The 21,280-nt window shown below is 37.1% G+C and overlaps 2 protein-coding genes across 6 annotated transcripts in view; one reads left to right on the top strand and one right to left on the bottom strand.

The window, feature by feature from the left end:
• Window positions 1-8,494, bottom strand: part of LOC139962555 (polycomb protein SCMH1-like) — a 42,379-nt gene extending 33,885 nt beyond the window's left edge. The window contains exons 1-3 of one of the 4 annotated variants that reach the window (XM_071962657.1): window positions 8,316-8,494; window positions 2,167-2,292; window positions 351-427 (exon numbers count right to left, since the gene is read on the bottom strand). In XM_071962657.1, the coding sequence (XP_071818758.1) occupies window positions 351-427; window positions 2,167-2,194 (105 nt within the window). In that variant the 5' untranslated portion in view covers window positions 2,195-2,292; window positions 8,316-8,494. Of the gene's footprint in view, window positions 1-350; window positions 428-2,166; window positions 2,293-7,959; window positions 7,982-8,105; window positions 8,272-8,315 lie in introns of those variants that run through there. The other 3 variants (XM_071962658.1, XM_071962659.1, XM_071962660.1) reach the window with 3 other exon arrangements.
• A 2,937-nt stretch (window positions 8,495-11,431) lies between these two features.
• Window positions 11,432-21,280, top strand: part of LOC139962720 (dynein axonemal heavy chain 8-like) — a 69,548-nt gene continuing 59,699 nt past the window's right edge. Inside the window, exons 1-14 of one of the 2 annotated variants that reach the window (XM_071962959.1) lie at window positions 11,432-11,590; window positions 13,471-13,653; window positions 14,315-14,449; window positions 14,923-15,010; window positions 15,318-15,466; window positions 16,070-16,271; window positions 16,635-16,798; window positions 17,442-17,618; window positions 17,819-17,932; window positions 18,403-18,510; window positions 18,753-19,001; window positions 19,501-19,698; window positions 20,265-20,341; window positions 20,946-21,039. In XM_071962959.1, coding sequence (XP_071819060.1) covers window positions 13,498-13,653; window positions 14,315-14,449; window positions 14,923-15,010; window positions 15,318-15,466; window positions 16,070-16,271; window positions 16,635-16,798; window positions 17,442-17,618; window positions 17,819-17,932; window positions 18,403-18,510; window positions 18,753-19,001; window positions 19,501-19,698; window positions 20,265-20,341; window positions 20,946-21,039 — 1,911 coding nt within the window. In that variant the 5' untranslated portion in view covers window positions 11,432-11,590; window positions 13,471-13,497. The remainder of the gene's footprint in view (window positions 11,591-13,470; window positions 13,654-14,314; window positions 14,450-14,922; window positions 15,011-15,317; window positions 15,467-16,069; window positions 16,272-16,634; window positions 16,799-17,441; window positions 17,619-17,818; window positions 17,933-18,402; window positions 18,511-18,752; window positions 19,002-19,500; window positions 19,699-20,264; window positions 20,342-20,945; window positions 21,040-21,280) is intronic. The other variant, XM_071962958.1, reaches the window with a different exon arrangement.

The raw sequence follows: 21,280 nt of genomic DNA, 5'->3' as shown, positions 1-21,280 counted from the left end.
TATAGTACTTCAAAAACAATGGCGCGACCTCTAAACATGGATTTGGTATTAATGTCTAGGCAGCTAGCAAGGTACAGTAGTTAATATCCTAAGGACTTGAACCAAAATATGTAGGGTGGTGCATAGTGATGGGAGCCAGTACCAGGAGACCCGGAAATCAGACCCAAACGTTTACTCTCTGGTCCGAACGATTGCTACCTCGACGGTAAAATTTGTAACATAAACCAAACCAATGATGTTCTCCATTTTTTTACAGTATTATATACTCTTATTCAATCAGCAAATGGTTAGTTAGTGCGGGTACTTTTCTAGGCCTGAGGGGGGGGGGCAGGGGCAGACCAGCCACTTACCTGTTTGAAACATTTGTCTGGTGCGACTATTGCATTTGTGTCCTTTAGGTAGTTGTCCCATGAGAAGGTAGCTGTGGCTGAAAGATTATAAAATATATATATATCACATATCACATTTATATCTGATGTCATTCCATATCAATAACTTGTGCCAAAACCATTCAAACTAATGAAAATATAAAATCATGCAAATTTTCTGAGACATGTTTCCCACGCTTGTAAACAAACGAAATTCCTGACTTTTTCAAGACCAAAACACACTGACTAGTGATGACATTATGTTAGGCTACTGTACCTATTTAATACTCTCAAACAGTTGTTACACTTGCCAAATATATGCAAACCTTTTCATTAACTTCTTGTGAGGGGGACATCCAAAGAGCCATGCTCAGGGATATAATGACAAAAATTAATAATCAGCAATTATTTTTATGACTCTGAAGCGACCACAAATGTGGGAGAAGCCTGCAAGGGCTTATGGATTATAACTTACAAGTTGGGTGGTTTCCAATTCAACATTTTAACTCAAATTTGGAATCTTTTCAATTTAGAAAGTCATTTCAGATGGGAAAACTGTACAGTAGATTGCTCTTGGATGAAAAACCCACCTGAGTATGACCCAGCCGGGTTTTAAACCCGGAACCTCCCGACTGCTAAGCCTCATTGCTTCAAAATGCAACTCGGCCACTGCACAGGTGTATATTAAATATACTGTTAACTACACACTTTGAGTAGTGCGTGTCACTACAGTATGCTGTCAAGGTGTTCCGGTGAATCAACAGTTTTAATGTATATACTTATCACATATGTGAACATTACCAATAATGGACAAAAAGACAAAAACAGAAAACAAAAGCAAGCAAACAAAGAAGCGCAAAAGCCCCTCGATACTAATATGATGATTCAAAGCTTCTTGTAACTGCAGGAACACACATAATGACATATATTGTTGCATATAAAATTCACACAGAAAATGATCACAGAGTGGTTTGTTGTGGGGTTTTCCCTGACAAATAAATCAATAACTCTCTTTGCTGTGCTCAAGATTTAAATTTGTGGCAGATAATTATAGATTTCAGGCAGTGCATCATACATGCTTTCAATATATATTTGTTGCTGACATCAAGGTACAGTTTTACAACAGTCAAATTAATACAGTTGCAAAATATTATTTACATGATTTTGTGATTAATGTCTTGAGTTTGTCACATTAATAGATGCTTGTAAACAAAACAATTTCGCAACTGCAGGGAACCATTTATCCGGTAACCCATCGCAAAATGATAAATGTGAAATGGGTAATCTGCTATTGTACAGTATACAAGAGCAAAGATGTACATGTATAGCAGATTTGTATGCAGAGAGATGAGCATTGTTTAAGAGAAAAAGCTCACAGCTTTCAAACCTGCCACTGTACACAATATGTGAACACTAATTTATTCCCTGTACTGCAATGATATAACCTTTGGAAAAGCATACCATACAGTACATTAAAAATGTTAAATAGCCAAATTTGCTACACACATGCAAAGATACTGTAGGTATTGATTTAAGTAATTTATTAGCTTTAGTTTACACAGAACTGTACAATTTTGTAAAATATCTTTTTAGATAAATTTAAGAAATTTATACCTTCAGTATGATATTCAAACTGTAAACAGATATATAAACAGGATACTTTAAATTACGAGGTGCAGCCTTAGGCAGGAACTACGTACTATACATACCACTGTCAAGTGCATTACTGTAGTGTAACTGTATTGGTTAAGTAAGGATTTACTGTAATTTATACTAGATCTAGATGATTCTTTCTCACCTGGGAATATATTTTTACTCCCTGGCATGATGGACTTCCTCTCCTTCCTCAAAGAAATGAAACTATTGACAGACAGATACTATTGTGGATTGCTCTGTGGCTCGTCTTCATCACATCGTCTTAAGACTGCTTGTAAAAACAAAAGGAAATAATTAAGTAATTAACTTCGCTCATTTACTTCAGCCTACAGATAGAATAGATTGGAAAATAGTTATTTTCATGGGATGATATGCAATGAGGTCATGGCTCTTTGTAACTTGTGACTCGCTGAGGCCATCTCATTTAACTGGCACATTGTCAAGTTAACAAATGCTGTAAGACATACATTGAGTATCTGACCACAATGCCTTGTGGCTTTACTTTCTATTGTGAACAGTGCAATAGGGTAAGATCTCGGTATTGAGGCTATTTACTTTGCTCCTCTCTTACCTGTCTCCCACTCCACATCTGCACTTTCCCATCTTCCTAACTACACATGACAAGTTGGGTAACAATCCTCAGTCAATGAACGGGTATATAGGTCTAACAAAAGCCCTGTTTATTGAACTGCTTAAATTCTCCGAAAATCTTAATCATAGAGCTGCTTCCATGACACATATACATGTATAGTAACAGATGTGTTCTCTAAATCAGGAAGATGTGGGAACTTGACCCTTAGTCAATGAATTTTGAAGCACCCTGCATTTTAAAGTATCAAATGGCATATATAAAATAAATTCTCGGCCTGTACGGGTACCACATTACCAGCACCAATATACTGTATGTCTCCCTGCTTTATGAAATGATGTAATATCAAGTACACAAACATTTAACTCATTATATACCCTTTGAGTTAAGCTCTTGAAATGTTTTCTGGCCAAGGGTCTACATAAACCACTCAAGTAATCACTTAGATGTACTACATATATTACAGACCTGTACATTATAGCATTGTGTGTCAGAGTATAACATGTGAGTAGGCTTAGCGCTTTATAATGTATACTGTAGCAGAAGTAGTATTATCGTGCAGTGAGGAGATCTCAAACATGATCAAAGATTTCACCTCTGAGGCCTGTGCGTAACATGTGACTTACAACTAACAAGGTGTAGTGATTCCTTGCCATAAAATTTCCTTCAATGTACCTGACCCAATGTATAACAATGTACTGAGAACCAGAAAACCAGAGATTTCCAGCTCCCTAAAGAGACCATATATACAGTAGTTGTGGGCATTAACCAATAAAGTCTCTGATTCTACAATGTACAATTTTCATGCCAAACTGTTTCCATGTCCAGAAAGAACATTTTATTTTAAATAGCCACATATATTCTTCATGTATGTCCGCAATGCACATTCTCTGTCATCTACTTGAGCTAAAGAATTATCAGCCCTGCCACCAACCATCCCTTTAACAATTGTTACTTCATGAAAATTGCATGGCATTGTTAATATTTCATTGTTTTAGTATTTTGATAAACTTATTGCCAATTAACCCAAAATCATCTAGTATTTGAGAAGACCTGTTGACCTCTTGATACACAGTGTGTGACAACTGACAAAAGGTAAAGTGTGTTCAAGTCTCTAAACACAAGAGTATCAATTCAACTCTCTGAAAATGTCATCTTCTGAGTGACTGTATTATTGTATGCATTGTTTACTTGGTAACTTTGGACCTTGTGTGTGTATTGTATATTGAGCGCCTTCACAAACTGAACTATAGAACCAATACTTACAGTACCGTGGGGCACCATCATACAAAGTATGGGGTTAAATGCAGCTTTACGTTTGGAATGATCACATGGTTTTCCCACCTGTTTTTGACTTTGCATAACCTTTGACCTCTTCAAATAGCACTAGGGTTCTAACATGCACTAAGGTGGATATACTCTTCATAAAATGTACAAAATTCATCATAGTTTTACTTTTGGAAGTATCAAGTAAACAGGAATTTCAGACTTTGACAACTATTGACCTCAAATGACCTCTGACTTTCCCAACTACAAAAGCAAATGAGAACGTACAAAGGGGCACCTACATACAAAGCATGAGATTCATCAAGAACTAGTGAGTTAGCTTCACATACAAGATTATTGGATTTTGCCTCCTGATGACCTCAAATGACATTTGACCTCTATCAAAACTGCTCAAAGGGTCGTACTCACCAAGGGGCACAGGCTAAAATCCAACTATTAACCATTAACTAATTGCTCAGTTGGCTTGTTTACATTTCCTATTCTGGCCACTGGTGACCTCACATGACCTTGACTATGCTCAATAACAAAAGCAGCCAAGCTATCCTTGGTGAGTTATCACATTTACAATCCATGGCATCACATACACACACACACACAGTTATCATCATAACATATGTCTTCTCTTTTGACTTTGACAAGAAATTAAAAAAAGATCTGCAACTTGAGGAACATGTAAAGTACAGGTGATATCCAGTATTGCATTCAGTTTCATAAAAAATGGAGAAAAAACATAACTAATGGCCAAGGTTGGAAATACCACGAATGTTCCAGTCATAGGCTCATACCTAAGCAACAGATATAGATCATTCATGCCACCATCTTGCTATACATATGATCTAGGTAGACTAGTACATCAAAAGGAGCTCTTAATATCTAGGTCTACTGTTTTTTGGTTAAATGATTGGCACGAATGCTGCACTTTTCTTTTTAACATGGTAAAGCAACTCTCTCCAAACAATGATACAGTAGGCCTACTTTTATAAGGTAGTAAAACTTAAGGACTAGAAAGCTAAGAGAGGCACATTTTATGTCTGTAACCATCCACATAATGATCATGGATAAACACCGACTAATATATTGAGCTTTCTTGCTTTGATTCATGGTCCTAATTTGTTGTGTCCATTCCTGCCCCTAAGAACTGACACTCAACACCCTCATCTGATGGACAAGAGTGTACCTCCAGATGCATGACTGCATCTGACCAATCCCTCAATAACTGAGGAAGGTGAAGGCACCCCATTCATCATTACTGTGGTGCAGCGATGGTGAACAGTTGAACATAACTCAACTCTGTCCCTCCAGCAAACTAAGTTGACCCGAATTTATCGCTATTTGTACGATACACAAACTATACATTGTACCCATCTTGTACAGTATACTTCATTTTATGCAACCCTTTTGAAAGCATGGTATTATCTAGTGTTGCTACGATAATCGTTTTCAATATCGGTATCGGCCGATATTTGCAATATCGGCAGCATATCGGTATCGGTAAAATTTTGCCTAATTGCCGATAACAGCAAACCGATATTGAACTTTTCTTTTTAACAGCAGAGCTACTTCTTTATACTTGCAATGATTTGTTAATCTGTCCAAGACGATCCATTTCTTTAGCGTCAGTTAAACTCAGATTCATTTTCGATTAATATCCATGTAGACCTGACCCTCCGTATCCTCTAAAAACACGTCTACGGCCCGCGAATATAACCAATGACCTTAGTTCGTGAACCTTGGCCTACACACAGCATTAGTGCAGCATATATACACTAACCATTCATTTTCCCAAAGGCCTCCGTGAAAACCTTGAACATGATGCATAACTGCACAGTTCAGCAGTGTTGGAAAACCTTGTTCAATTTTCGCGAACACACTGCCGATTTCCCGCCCGTGTTCGCCCAGCGAACACGCCGAGCATGCGTAGCGTGCGAGCATAAAGGCGTGGTGTCCAGGGGCCCGCCTTAGGGCCTTGGTGGGGTCATGGGGTAGAACCCCTCGTGGGAAAATTTTGGCATTTTTTGCGTGTCTGGCGATGAAAAAATTCGCAGTTGCGGATGCAAAATACTGACAACTTTTTTATTTAAATTGTCACGAAACTGATGAAAATTTTAAAATGACAAGTTAGAGTAGCTATATTATGTTATAAAATGAAACGAGATTTAATCTGTGTTTCAATCTTTAAAAAGTGCACCTTACAAAACCTCCGATGTTATGAAACAAACAACGTTCAGCAAAGCCCTGTTTCTAGACTGCCTAACAATGAATAGCGTGCACTATGCGTACATTTTTACAACTGCAATGTTTAACCCTATACCCAACTACCACAGTACATGTGCTGTGAATTTTCCCAGGTACCTTCCCACACAACTGTGAGCTCATCCCCCGTGTAACACCTGTTTGTTAACATTTTTTGGCACGTTGCCAGGGAACTTTTTAGTAACGTGAGATCCGTAACCGCCGAGGTGGTTAGGCTATTTGCTATACACTTAAGTATGGTAGGATATAATTTTTTCCGTATTTTTGGAAATTCTAGAAAATACTTTCTTTTTCCCCCGCTTAACAACAGATTTGGTCTTACGGTATATTCATAAATGGATGCAATAGAGCCTTGTTTACATGACATTAGTTGCATTTAGTACGATATGCCAGTTTTGTGTGAATTTTTCGAAAGTGTTTTGCTCGATCTTTCGTAATATTTGAAAGGTGTACCACCTTACTTTCCGTACACAATTGGTCATTTCTCTACTGATTTTCAGTTTTTTTCTCTATTCGGTCAAGTGAATAAGTTGTACATTGAGTATAAACTCAATAAATTTTAACTTTTACATTGTTAACGACAGTTCGAACCTAATTAAGATGCAATTTTGCAAGCATACGTTAACATGTAGCTACTTTTAAGTCTTTACGATGTTAAGGCTCACATTTACTGCGTCCATTTTATTATCGTGTGCAGCGCTGCAGTGAAAAAGATTCCGGTTGGATTTCAATTACCATTTTCTTTTTCAAAATCAGGAAAAAAGTCATTCTTTTCAACTTAGGACAAAAGGAAAACAAAACACCATATTTTGTTGTTTACTGAAGATTTATTTGTGAATGTATGCATGTGAATGTATGCAAAAAGTACGATTTTGCCTTTATTTTGTCTGTTAAAAAATATCGGTATCGTATCGGTATCGGACCGATATTGGGATGATAATATCGGATATCGGCCAAAACCGATATTGGTAATATCGGCGCAACACTAGTATTATCCATTTTCAGCACATAAGTATGCGATAAGGGGGGGGGGGTAGGGAGGGGGGTGGATGGAGTAGGGAGACAGTGTTCCCAATTTTCCCCCAAAGAAATTATGGAAACTAGCTAAAAATAGTTATAAATATTACAGCATTTGAAATCTGACAGTACACATATAGTATGTAGTAGGTCTAGGCCTATAGGGCCTCCTAGATAATCTGACACTTAGCATGAGGCATTGTTTATAGCACATGGAAAACCCCTCTATTGCATTTCAGCAATACAATGGTATTTTATGCAACAGTATGCTAAAAAATTTAAGAAACTGCAAAATTAATACTAAAAGTTATAAAATGCAATATCAATCCATGATATCAAAGCCTTCAAATGCTTGCAACCCAAGCATAAAACTTGAATACTCTTGCTTCCTACAGTAGGTCTTAACTAAGTTAAGGTTGTCATAACTGTAGGCCTAGTTTTGGGAAAGCAAACAAAAAGGAAAAAAAAAGCTTGCAACCTGGGTAGGCTACATGAAGATCAGAGTCGTCAGTAGTGTTATTAGTACTTATTGCATTGAAACTAAAGTGATCAACCTAGGCCTAAGTTAGTACAGTACTACAGTACTAGTGCTATAGGCCAAGGGTACTCTCAAAGAAAAGTCACCCAAGAAAAAGCCCGAGCATGAAAACCCAACAACTTGATCCAATCGCAACGCCAGTCCTCTTACTTGGAGTATGTTACCGTAAGATAATGACGATTTTACGTAAAGTGAGTAGCCAGTATATAACCGCCAATGCCTATAGCCACAGGCCTAAGGCTGCAACTTACCCAACTACTTGACCATGCTCGTTGCACATGGACTCTAAAAATAATGAGTATGTCTGCTACATGCGTTAATAACACTTAATGAACTCTGCTAGTTAACACTAACTTAATAGCAGCCTAACATAATAAAAGTGGATAAGACCTCCTACGCTTTAGTCTAATTGACGTAAGTAGGCGAAGATTCATTTCACCAGCTTTCTAGAATTTTTTCACATTCACAACAGCACAACGTAACGGATCAAATGTATCACATGCATTGCTAGTGCACATATTTAAGTTAGGCTGACTCCTAGTCAGAAAGAGGATGTACGAAAATGGTCGTATCAATATGAAAGCAAATAATTTTGTAAGAACATAACCTTCGACTGAACCTTTTTTGTCACAGATAAGTGCTGGGTGTAACCTCTTCTGGAAATTGAAGAAATTTATTTTATCGCTAATTGTAAGGACGTTGCTGATTTCGAAATTATACCGCGATGAAGACCACTGAATTTGTAAACACTATCCGTTACGTAGTTATTTCGATGGCGCTATTGAGGAAAACCTAATAGGATTAGACAAGACCGTGTGTGGACCGATGGGACCGAACACATGCTATGTCCTGTGAAGGGCTATTACGTCTGATGTGAGCTGGTTGCACGCAGTTAGTTGAACAAATGTACTAAAATCCCCTCTCGGCCATTTGTCTAAGATCATGTGTAATATCTGTTCCCTTTCGAGGTGAATGCTGATGCACACCTGACGATGATCACACAGTCCCGATGCAAGGGGACTGGGGTTGGAAGCGGATCAGTCGTTTGGTAGTTTGGTGTTCGTGCCCAGGTTCTTTCCTGGGCGACTTTTCCTTAAAAAAAGAATGTACTATTAAAATACATACAAATACCTATCAAGCGCAGATCAAACCACTACAAAAAATCAACAACAACATAACAACAGTAAAGTAAAAGTAGGCTCAATTGAAAAATGGTGCTATCTTGCCCCTAATTTAACTACAAATGATATAAATGTTGCCAATGTATACGACCTTTCCGGTACATGTGTTATAACTGATTTTAACCATTTTGGAAAAAAAAGGTCGCGGGCGTGGAGAGGAGGAGGCACGTACCCCCACCCCTGTAGTATTAACGATAGCAAACATTAACGAAATTTACTTCCCCCAGTGGCGGCACTATAAATCCCAAACAGGGGTGGCGGATAGTTTGTAAAATCGAGACTGTCAAATGTACACATCATGGGAATAGTTAGAGGGCTAGGTACAACACGCCCCGCCCGGACTAACCGCACCGTCTTCATCGGTGAACTAAATTTTAAATGATGAAATTCAGTGAGTGACAAAACTTTAATAGTAACCAGATTGTACATTCAACGTTCTCCAAGAGGAATGTTGATCGATGTCGAGGCCCACTTGACTTGACTTTGGATCGACTGCAGTGACAGTAAACTAGCTGAGCAACGTTTCGAACCAGACAGCAAAAGCTGTGTGGTTTCGATGATGCTATATGAATAATCTGATTTGAATGTTATAAGCTAGGCTATAGGGTATAGCCAGGATAAAAAACATACTTCAATCAAAGTAGTACGTACAGCAAAAAGCATTGAGATATGACAAACAATATTCACATTGGCAGCTGATGACCGAGATGGAAAATTTTCTTGTATTTAGAATACAGACTCCCTACCGAGGACCAGCAGGCTTCTTTTACTCAATGTGGTACACCTTCAAGCCGTACATTATGCAGGCGCCGGGCGATTTTTACCCTCTGGTCCCAGGATGTTGCGTTTGGTTTGCCTCTAAGCTGACATCTATCTAGTCGACAGCTAATTTTCGGACACGGTGCCTGGCCATTTCCCCAACGTTACTACATCCAATCCAGAAGTTTTTGGTTTGGCACTGAATCTCACCAATAAAATACGAAATATGACGGGAAAACGACAAAGGAAGCAAAAATATATAATATCCGGCCAAAGATTCACAATAATATCGTCCATTCCAATAACAACTTGTATGTACCAACAGTACAACGTATATTACCCATCTTTGTGCACAGGCATGTATGCAAGGCGTCACAAACATACACATACACACACATCCGCCTGCATTACTGCAAAGTTTACGATTGTCATCGAAACCAAAATGTACCAACAAAAGTGACAACTTGCTATATATAATCACAACCGGACACTGTTGTAGTACAGTAGGCTATTATAGTGCAGGGCCTTCAGAATCTGCACCACTTTTAAATAGTTATTGTTCACCCTTTCAGTGACTTTTGAGCAGTGGTGGAGCTATGGGTATTGGTCGGAGGTGGGGGGGGGGGCGAGAATGGTCTGTATATAGGGGCGCTTTCGACACTATCTAAGCGGAGAGCCACCACAGGTTGGCGCGGAGCGTACAGAATTTTACTCCCTAAATGACCCTTTCCGGGCCGCGTTTTTTTTTCCAGGACGAACGTGGGTTTCATGTTTTCAGGAATTGACAAATTCGTTTCAAATCAGAGTAAGGGTTTAGAAAATGGGTTAGGCATCCAGTTTCTTTGAAACTGAAGGATTGTCGTTCATAATCTGAGGTCAAAACTAGGAAAAAAGATTCAGAACATGTTTTTTTTTTAAAAAGCGTCGCATGTTTGGAATCCAGGGATTTGATTGGCCGATGCCCACGTTCGTCCTGGGAAAAATATACGCCTCCGGGCCTTGCTTATTTGAAGATAAACGAAGAATAAATAGGTGTCATCGCCGAAAATTACACCAACAAAATGTGACAAATGTCAATAGGTATTTGAGATCGCATTAAAAAAAAGTCAATAATCGCGAATAAGTAAAAAGTGGTAAAAGCTGAAAAGGGCGCCAGCATCCGCCCCCTCTGACTGTATGGACGCTCCGCCACTGCTTTTGAGCGCAACAATATATGTCAGAATGAAGAATTACACTTTTGTTTGGATAGTATATCAGGGCCTAGTGGGTCTAGGGGCATGCCCCAAAAGCTCAAGCAATTATGGATATTTCTTGTTCTTTCATAGCGAGGTTTATGCACAAAATACGTATGGGCAATATGAGTTAAATTTCTATAGATTTTTTTTAAGCCCAAGAAGTTGGATTTTGAGATATTCCCTATCTCTCTTGAAATATTTATAGCGCAAATGTTATTTCTGTCGGTCGAGTGTTTTCTAGGCAATCCAAGCCCGGAAGGAGTACTTTCACACAGTTCTCGTAAGCATAGAAATACATTCCTTAGGCTAACAGCAGCCGACTTGGTGCGCCGACACTACCTGTGGCCCGTACGTCATTGCAGCCTTCAGTCTTGAACACACCTTTGAAACCTTAGCTACATAGTGCTCATAATAACTTCCAAATTTACATAACACCATAGAAATGACACTGACTCACCGACGGCTGTCTAGGTGATATTCTAGGCGCCGATCCAGGATGTTGGCTATGTGGTCGTGCTAATATGGCGCATGCGCATTGATTTCAGAATACTACGCAAACGCATTAACGCAAACGTTAAGACGAACGTTCGTTCTTGGCACCAAAGGAACTACCTGTCGTCTGCGATTATAAAACCGTCAAAAATCATATTTAGCCAGTACTTCCGAACGTCATTTGTGCAGAATGAGGTTTTCTGAATTGAACTGAGGTAAATTTACACACAGACCACTAGTCCCATACATAAGCCAAAACATTAATGGAACTTGAACATTTTGCAACAATGAATGAGCTAGTCTACTGTAGGCTGTAGCGTAACTTAGGCCTAGGCTAAGGTCTAACGTAGGCAAGGTTAGGCAAAGGTGGCAAAGCTAGGCCTATAGAAGTTAGGCTATGACCAAGCCAACGCTAACTTACTGCAAGATACTGGTACTATAACTAGGCATAATATGTCTATTAGTTACCCTACCACAATTTGTAAAAAAGTAATAGACTAAAATGTACTTAAGCCTATGTTAGTTGTTAGGAATTGCTAACATTATCCTAGGCCTACTTGAGTTGCTACATGACATGTTTCATGATTACCATAAAAATGAGTGGCAGCAAACAGAATATTGAGAAATATTTTACAATTAAAACTAAAGAAATAGGAAATCAGACTTGTACAAAACCCACATACACCAGGTGGCTAGGCCTAGCCTAGGGTGTAACCCTATGCTGGGTTCTTCAGTCACCTGCATTTCTGAAAATTAAGTTGGCTAAATTCGCTAGTATGATAGGCCTAGGCCTATATGGTGAAAGGTATTTGTCATCTCTCGGAATACTATTTACTAAAATCAGGTCAGTGTCCTGGCTCAAATTCAACAGTCTTCCAAGACGACCAAAACCCTGTTGGCCAACCTAAAAGTAACACCCTGCTTAGGTTGTCCGACAGATGAATAGCTTATTTGATTATTTTAAATATTAGGCCTACAGTTCTATCCAAGATTTGTCGATCTCCGTAAGACTAGTTACTAAGAGCGAGGAATATCTTTGCTAAGAGTGGGCTTAAGCCACAGGCAGATAGACTAGGCCTGCGTAGCCTCACATTACGGTAATCACATACAAGGCTAAATCGATACATTTTAGTATGACTTACTGTACGAACAGCTCTCACGCAAGACGCGCCACTTGAAAACACCAAGTGCTTTCATTTGGACAACCCAAAAATCCTTTGGACAACCAAATATGGTTGTCTGAAGGATAACGTTAACATTTTCTTAAAAATAGCCCTGGTGTTGGTTAACATGCAAGAAGCTTGTTTTCTGTATTTTTTGCAAAGTTACAGCTGATTGATCAATTGATGTACTGTAAGGTGCTAAAATGTGCTCCAAATTTGTAAGTATTGTTCTGAACTCTTAGCCAAAAAGTTTCTTCCACTGGATGAGCCGATAAATTTGGTAAGAATCAATGGATTAATTGCTAGATTATTACTAGGCTAGTACTGGTAGTAGTTACAGGATGTGTTTGGCAATGTGGTAAGCTAGCTACTAGCTGACTATACTGCTATACAAAGCATATTAAACAAGAATTAGATATTCATTCAACTCAAGCACACACAATATGCTGGTTGACTAAAACATCAAAAATTTCAGTGCTGACAGGCTCCTGATGATCACATGCAAGTTTTCTGAAGAGCAAAGAAACTATTGGCAAGCACTTACCAGGATTCTAAACTGCATTGTATTAAAAGTGTTCTAGCCTGCAGTTGGTGGCAATCCCTATGTAACCATATCAGTAATGGGTCTGCTAATCAGAAGCACTTTACATTGCTTACTGTGTAAACTTGGATGGCTTTCTTTGCAGTTTCGTTCAGTACAAGCTACATATGCCAGTACTAAACCACAGGGATTGGCAATTCCTCTTTAGCATCTGTAATCAACAACAGAAAACTGACTGGGAACTGGGAAGTAAACAATTTTGATAGATAAATAAAAAATATTGACTTGAACAGGATTTTGTTTGCACAAGTGCCACTACCATTAATTTGAAGGCCTTGATCAAATTTTAATTTAGTATTTTCTAGAATGTTGCATTTGTTTTTTTTTATAGCACACATGTTAGTCTTCAGTAACTGAGATGTCCAGTGACCAATTGCAGTCAAAGAAAATGTCTGGAGCCCACCCAGAGGATGACAATACACAGAGAAGGGGTTCTCATGCTACTGGAAGACTGAGAATGCATCGGAAAAGTGTTGTCGGAGCCGTCCTTGCTGAAAGCTTAAAAGAAAAACAAGTAAGTATAGAGTTCAGCAGCTGAAAACTGTTTGTACTCCCATACATGATTTACTGTAATTCCATAAGACGTACCAATCAAAGTCATCTCATGGGCTATATCAGTATCTCTGGTATCAAATAACTGTGAATGTATGTATTAAGGATGCTTTGCAACAGTGTGGTCAATAGTATGGTTGATACATCTTGTGAGTAATGCAAGAAATCAGTTTTCTGCTAGCATATGGCTATGCAAAATGGTCAAGTTCAAGTTGCTTTTACAAGTGTATAGGCAGTAGCTTTGCCGTACACAACACAATAGTACTTTCCATGACAAAATTTAAAATTAAAATTAAAATTTCAAAACTGTTACACAATTTTATTCCTTGCTGTTAAGCTGTTTCAATCATTTCAGCAATGGTTTGCAATTTCTCTTGTAAAATAATTTGAATTGTCAACAAAGAGGTTCATACAACGAACACCACGTTACATGCTGTAAGCCTTTGGGATTGATACCATTAATCACTGACAAGAAACTCAGTGAAGGAACCAGTATAGTATTGTTTTAAAGCTTATTCATGCCAATATTATGTTTATATTATATCATAAACACAGGCTGACGTGCATGACTGACAGATATTCTTAACTGATTGGTTCTCATCTTGCATGATTATCTTCTATAGGCAAGAGCAAGGGAAGCTCGAGAGCAGAGGAAAGCAGAGTTAACTCCTTTACATCGTTACGTTCTTGACATGCTTCAACTCTACATAGAAATGGATAAAGCAACAATTGAGGAATTTGTTCTTGATTCTCAGGAGGTAAACTTTACTGCTTCATATAGAGCCTCATGAGAAGCTTTCAACGCCACTCTGCTCCAATTTCTTTTTCCAGCTTTAGAGTAGTTAATTACTTATGAACTTATGATAGCTTTTTGCATATATTGTATACAGCATTTCTGGCTTAGCCCAATTGCAGTGAACATGTAAAGAAAGGAATTCTAATAACATTTCACAGGATGCTCCATGTTTGTCTACAGATTTAATCATTCCTACATATTATTGAAGGTGAATGATAATACAATCCTGCTGTTGATAATATAATAAATGCATACATGTATCTCACACCTCATATTGATATTTTAGCAAATTGTGTTGCGCATATATTTGTTAACAACTTTGGCAAAATTCACCTAAAACGTATCATCGATATTCTACTTGGTAAGTTGTAGAGGGGATTTAGTGCCACAATTTGTTTCCGGTAACATTTCAACCATTACCTTATTTCACTGCAGTATATGGAACTATTCAACAAGTTTCTCGACAAAGATGGCTCAAAGTCTCTCAAATTTTTCCTGCAAGAGGCTGAACCTCCAGGAAATGGTAGGTGTCATGGTTTAATATCAATACATATATAGCTATTTTGCAGTGGAAGATATTAGTTTTTCTTATAGTCTCTAAATGAATGTATACTAAAAAGGCAGCCTCTTGAGTTGATATTGGTATACTTGTCGATTCTATTCCATACTAAAATCCCATAACAGCGTAGTTCATTTATAGTTTAACAAGTCAGGTCTCAAAATATTGGAGAAGTCACGAATTTTGAATGTGTTTACATGACAGTTTGATAATCAATTCATATCTTTTGAAAGTTTGAATACAATGCAGTTCATATTTTCTTTTCTTCAAGAGAGTGGAAGAATTGTCAATGTAGCCAAAGATTCAAAGATGACAAGACTTTTCATCACTTCTGGTGAGAGAGAAAAATTAGAAGGAAAATGTATTTTCTTCATCAGAGCTAAGCCAGATATAAGTTTGAACCTGAGAAATATTCAAGATGTAAGTAACATTATTAATATTCTTCACTTCTTTTGTTGCTGGTACTATTAGAATATTTTTATTTTTAATAAGACTCAAATATTGTTTATGTTACCTTCCTTGTGCTGAATATCACATCTGCATCGAGCTCAAACATGTGGATTTTCTTTGCCATCATTATGAGAAGCTACTGTACACATATCATGCCCACTGGAGATGGTAGCAAGTTGAATTTGTCAGAACATGCAGAACAACAATGGTCTGTGAATCTCCAGAACATCCAACACTGTGGTGTGTCAAAGAAAGTTTTTTCCTAATCTGGTATAATTTAATATAAATTAGGCAACCCTATACAAAGCTCTGGTTTCAGAGCATTTTATCATTGAAGACACTGTTGCAAACTATACTGTATAAGGTAAATTATACAAGTAAGAAAGAGCAAAGGTGTTACTGACGTTTACATTTCTGGATTTATCGTCCAGGAACTGAATATTTCAAAATCAAGTTTTGTTAGTACCGAGTAACATGCAGTAGCTACAGCTGAAGTTACATTTTCAGTGGAGTCTTCTCATCAGATATTTTTTCCTCTTTGTGAGTGTTTCTACTTGAACAATCTTCCTGCAGGAGATTTGTTGTGGAATGATTGACTGTTCACCCGCTGGTCAGCTAGGTATTTTATCAGAAACAGAGAAAGTTCTTTCCGATGTTTTCAAATCTGCTCTGACCGCATATAGTGATTGGGGACATCTCAATGACAGTCCTAATGGCAGAAAGATGAAACAGAACTTTTTGGATGGATATGATAGTTTTCTTCATTTTGTTTCTGGTGAGTTATTAAGTTATATCTGACACTTAGGACTTTTTGCATCATATTATCTTCTTATAACACCAACATGTTTAATAACTAGATGTTACACTACCCTATCAACTCTGTATTTGAGCAAACTTTCCTGAAATTCGACATCATGCATATCAATACTTTTCTGTGGTGCAAATTCTTTAGACATCAAGAAGAAGACATTGCAATATATTCCTTTTCTCCAATTTTATTCCAAAGATAACCAACATGACAAAGTTCTAATTCACTGTCAATGGTTTTGCAGAAGTTTGTGATGGATGTAAGTAAAAACTCAGTAGGTAGCTATATGTCTCATTGAAATGCTTTTTTCGTTTCTTTGAATTGTTTCAGGAGCTAAGATCAGCGTGTCAGGTGCTGTTCAACTACAGGAAAGTGAAGTAGTAGATGTGTTTAGTTTAGCCACTGCTAGTGACTGTATCAATGCTGCTGGAAACCCTGACACTGTGGAAGCTCTAGAAGATCTTGTGTCAAGTTGGTGCAAAGAAATAGAACAGGTACATCAGAGGTACACCTTGTAGTGTTGTCTAACATACAATGTTCCTATCATACACTCAATATTATTTCTGAGAACTTTAATATTAACATTTATTTGCATAAAAATTTCAGCCTTTCTTCTGAGCACGACTATGATTAAAATGATTGGTAAAGCAATGGTCAGGTATCACGAGGCAGTCTTTTACAGAATTTCAGTATCAAGACATGCATTTCAGTTGTTAACTGCACATTGAATGCAACTAGGTTAATCATCTTGATAACTGTTGGGTCCTATTTGTTGACATATGATTCTAACCATCCTCCCATTCATTTAGGACAAGCTAGGTTTGCATGTGATACACTATTTAATTAAAATAACGTTCATTTAATTAGGTTCTGCAATTCAACCATGCAGCAATCCTTAATCAGCTGTAGATCATATATTAGATACCATGGTAGTGTGCTTGCGTGTGCGTGTGTTACATTTAAGTGTATACGGTAGCAATGAAGTACTTTTAGGGAACAAACACGTCTTCATAAAATTATGTTTTCATGCATCAAGATGATTCTGCTTTAGATGTAAAGATTCATTTGTCAATATTTGAATTAGATACCACAGAAGGTACAAACACCTCTTCACATAGAAGCTCTTCATTTCCATAGGTGTTGGCCGAGAGTGATCAGATGCGTAAAGAAGCTGATGATACTGGCCCTCTGGCAGAGCTGGAACACTGGCGGTTTTTAATGGCGAGGTTCCATTCGATATTGGAACAAATCAAGAGCAAGAAGTGCAAGATGGTCATTAGTACCCTGAATGCAGCAAAAAGCAAAGTCCTGAAGGTAGGGGTGTTATGTAATTTTAGAAGAAACATTCTTTCACTGAAATATAGTTTTCTAAATGCCTTTGATGAAATACTTTCACAAAATGAATACTGAGTTGAACAAATGTGTTTTTACCCAGGGCATACTTTGTTGTATGTGATTTAATTGTGTCATATGGAATCTGTGAACGACACACTCATTTTCTTCTGTTCCTTTAGGTGTGGAAGGAGCTAGATTGTCGTATTACGGATGCTGCTAATGAAGCTAAAGATAACGTCAAGTATTTGTACACCCTGGAGAAGTTCTGTGAGCCTTTATACCATGCAGATCCTGTAAGTGTGTTGAACTGAATTGTTGAATTGTGTTTAAGCTTAAAGAGTAAATCATCATCACAGGAACTTGCTTTGTCCATGTTTAGTAGCAAATTCAGTGGACATAATGGATGTAGGCCTCATCATTTGTTGATCACCTGTCATTCCTGCTTCACCTCATGTTTAAGGACGGTATGGTGAATTTTACAGAACAATATATAGACATCTATATTGGATACCAGAACATTGAAGTTTTAATACATTAAAATGATGTTGTAAAGGTTACCCTATGATCAAGTTTTGAAACTATTCCAGCTGGTAACAAGTTTCATTTCATGGGCTGACTTAAGTAATTGGTTTTGCTGCAGTGTATAGTCTGTAGTAGCATGTTTCACAGAACAATTGTTATTTAGGACATTCAGTGTATAGTTTTTGCTCATATGTTATACAGGAATCTCTTTGCAATTTATGTCTTTGTGTTACTTTTCTAGATGGGAATGGTTGATTGCATACCAAGTTTAATTAATGCTATACGCATGATCCATAGTATCTCAAGATACTATAACACATCTGAAAGAATGACATCACTCTTCATTAAGGTAAGAATGAGTTATTTAATTAACTTCACCGTCTAAATATTACTCTCGAATCCTGCTGTAGTCAGTGAATGAGAGACTAGTCCAAGATAATGTATTATATATATATTTTAGTGCAACTGTATAAAGTTACACCTTAACCTCATTGGATCAACAACTTGTACAATAAGTTGAGCTCTGAATGGCACATCTGGTCTAATGACATAATAAACCATTTATTTTATCTTGTAATGATTTTATTGTAGGTGACTAACCAGATGGTAACTGCCTGCAAGAACTACATTTCTAACAGTGGTATGCATCGCATATGGGACCAGTCATATGATGAACTGATGTCTAAGCTCAAGAATGCTCTTCACCTGAACAAAGAATACCAAACTTGCTTCCAAAGGACCAAGAAAAAGATTGAACAACTTCCTAATGAGAGACCTTTTGACTTTTCTGAAATGTACATTTTTGGAAAGTTTGATGCCTTCTGCAGACGGATTGAAAAGGTTTGTTGAATTTTAGTTGCCTTTTATGTAACAAACAGAGGTATTTCACACAATTGAAATAGTGTAGCTCAAAGTTCATGCAAGTAAGAAAGAAAATAGAATGGAAATGAAGGAAAAATCAAAGTAATAACGATTATACACATTCTTAAAAGTACAAGACAACAATAGACTGACTTTGTAAGTGCATTTTCCAGACTAGCAAACCAAAAACTGTTCCTTGAAGAGCAAACCGTGGCTTAACCTAAAGTAAAGAGCAGAATGTCAGTCAACAGTTGAAAGAGTGTAGCTCCACAAAAAAAAAATACAAATGAAATAAAATAAAATTAATAATGATTATACACATTCTTAAAAGTACAAGACAAAAATTGACTGAGTTTTGATTGACATATTCCAGACTAGCATTCCCCAAACATAGACTATAAGAATGGAAACATGTTCATACTATTCAGGCACCTTCATGTTCATTAATGCACATGTCTCTGTTCTTTCCACTATTTAGGTGATCCAACTTCTTGAAACAATTGAAACTTATTCTGTCTTGAGCAGTTCTCGGATAGAGGGAATTGAGCCCATGTTGAATAAGTTTCAGCATATCTATGCAGGGATCAAAAAGAAACCGTACGATATACTGGATCATCGAAAAACAGACTTTGACAACGATTTTGAAGATTTCAAGAGACACGTGTTTGACTTGGAGGTTTGTGTTTGACTTTCTGTGATGACTGTTTATTACACTCACTTAGCACAAAACTTAAAATAGATTATAAATTTAACATCACTTGTTATTGCAACAGTACAATCATTTGTGAGTTTTGATTGTTCAGTCATGGTAGGATGATGATGATAATGATATGTAATCAAAGCGAAATTCACATCGTTTGATTTTCGAGGTTGATCAATTAAGATTCAAGGAACGCCAGGTAATAATTAGCATTGAAATCTCATCAGATTTATGTTAACTGTTGGTGTAAAGGTGGAAATCTATGTCAGGAAGCTTCTGCAATATATTTTTTTCATAGTTTTCATCATGCTGGTCTCTTAATTAAGATATTAACCCTAGCAGTTCAGTATTTACTTGACTTGGTTAGTATTTTTAGGGTATATATTTTGCATACATGAATTCACACAAAAACTATGCCTGAGGTAAAGTGCCATTAAGGTATTTGTTAGTTTGACAATAAATTTCATGTAACCATTCAAATAAAGTAGAATGTGGTAAGCTTCTAAAAGCATTCTGTCAAATGTACTTTAATTCCTCCACAGTGTATGCTGCAGTCTTTCCTTGACAGTTGCTTTCAGAAGATTTCTTCATCTTCACAGTCATTATCTATGCTAAAGAGGTAATTTTAAACATGGTCTTAGTTGAATTTTACAATCAAAGATTAGGGTAACTTTTCAAAACTAAACTAGTGGATGTTTGCTACCATAAATATTTTTGTCTTGATGTCGTTAAAAAGGAGCAAGAAGGCTTCATGTGAATGACTGATGGAATGCTTTTGGTTTAGGTAATCCATTTGTAACTATTGGATGTTTTCAAGGGAGCTTGTGTTGCCTAGCAAGATATCAGTCATCTTACACAATTGGAAAACCCTTCTCCGTGGGGATATGGGATACCACAATATATCCATCAAACAACAAATAATTCTGTACCTGTAATATTTGTACAACAAAATCAATGGTTCATCTAAGTTTGTATTTTAACTAATAATTGTTGAATGCTGGCATTAACATCTTACTTAAATATTTTGGAGGTTGTTGTTTGGACCTCCAACCAGTAATACTATTGGCATAGCTAAGTTTGACTACTGGAGTAACTTAATTAGTATGGAAATTACAGTGGAAAACCTTCCAATGAAATAATATGTACTATTTGTGCCATTTAATGTGTAACTTGGTAAGATCTTGTTTCTTTATCTCATATCTGTACACATTCTATATTTGCAGATTTGATCTGTTGAAGTTACCAAGTCTGAATCTTGAAGAGAAGTATGGATTGATACTGCAACATTTTGGTAGTGAAATTGAGGCAATAAAACGGGTAAGTCAGTACTATGTGTAAGTTATACTGGGTGACATGGGTTGTGTAGAATTTGCAAGTCAGTTGAAGAGGATTTAGTTAGTTTCAATTTTATACCCATTGCTGCAAGTTTTTAATAGGCTCTTAGCTTACTGGCTCTTGGTTTACCCTGAAAGTTTTGTCAGAATGTTCATATACTAGGGTGTAAAAAAAGTCATGAAAATGTCAAATGTGGTTATGTTTCATTTCAATGAATATCTCC

This window comes from Apostichopus japonicus, chromosome 21 (assembly GCF_037975245.1).
Source record: "Apostichopus japonicus isolate 1M-3 chromosome 21, ASM3797524v1, whole genome shotgun sequence".
Lineage (NCBI taxonomy): Eukaryota > Metazoa > Echinodermata > Holothuroidea > Aspidochirotida > Stichopodidae > Apostichopus > Apostichopus japonicus.
This window is presented reverse-complemented; position numbering and strand designations above follow the sequence as displayed.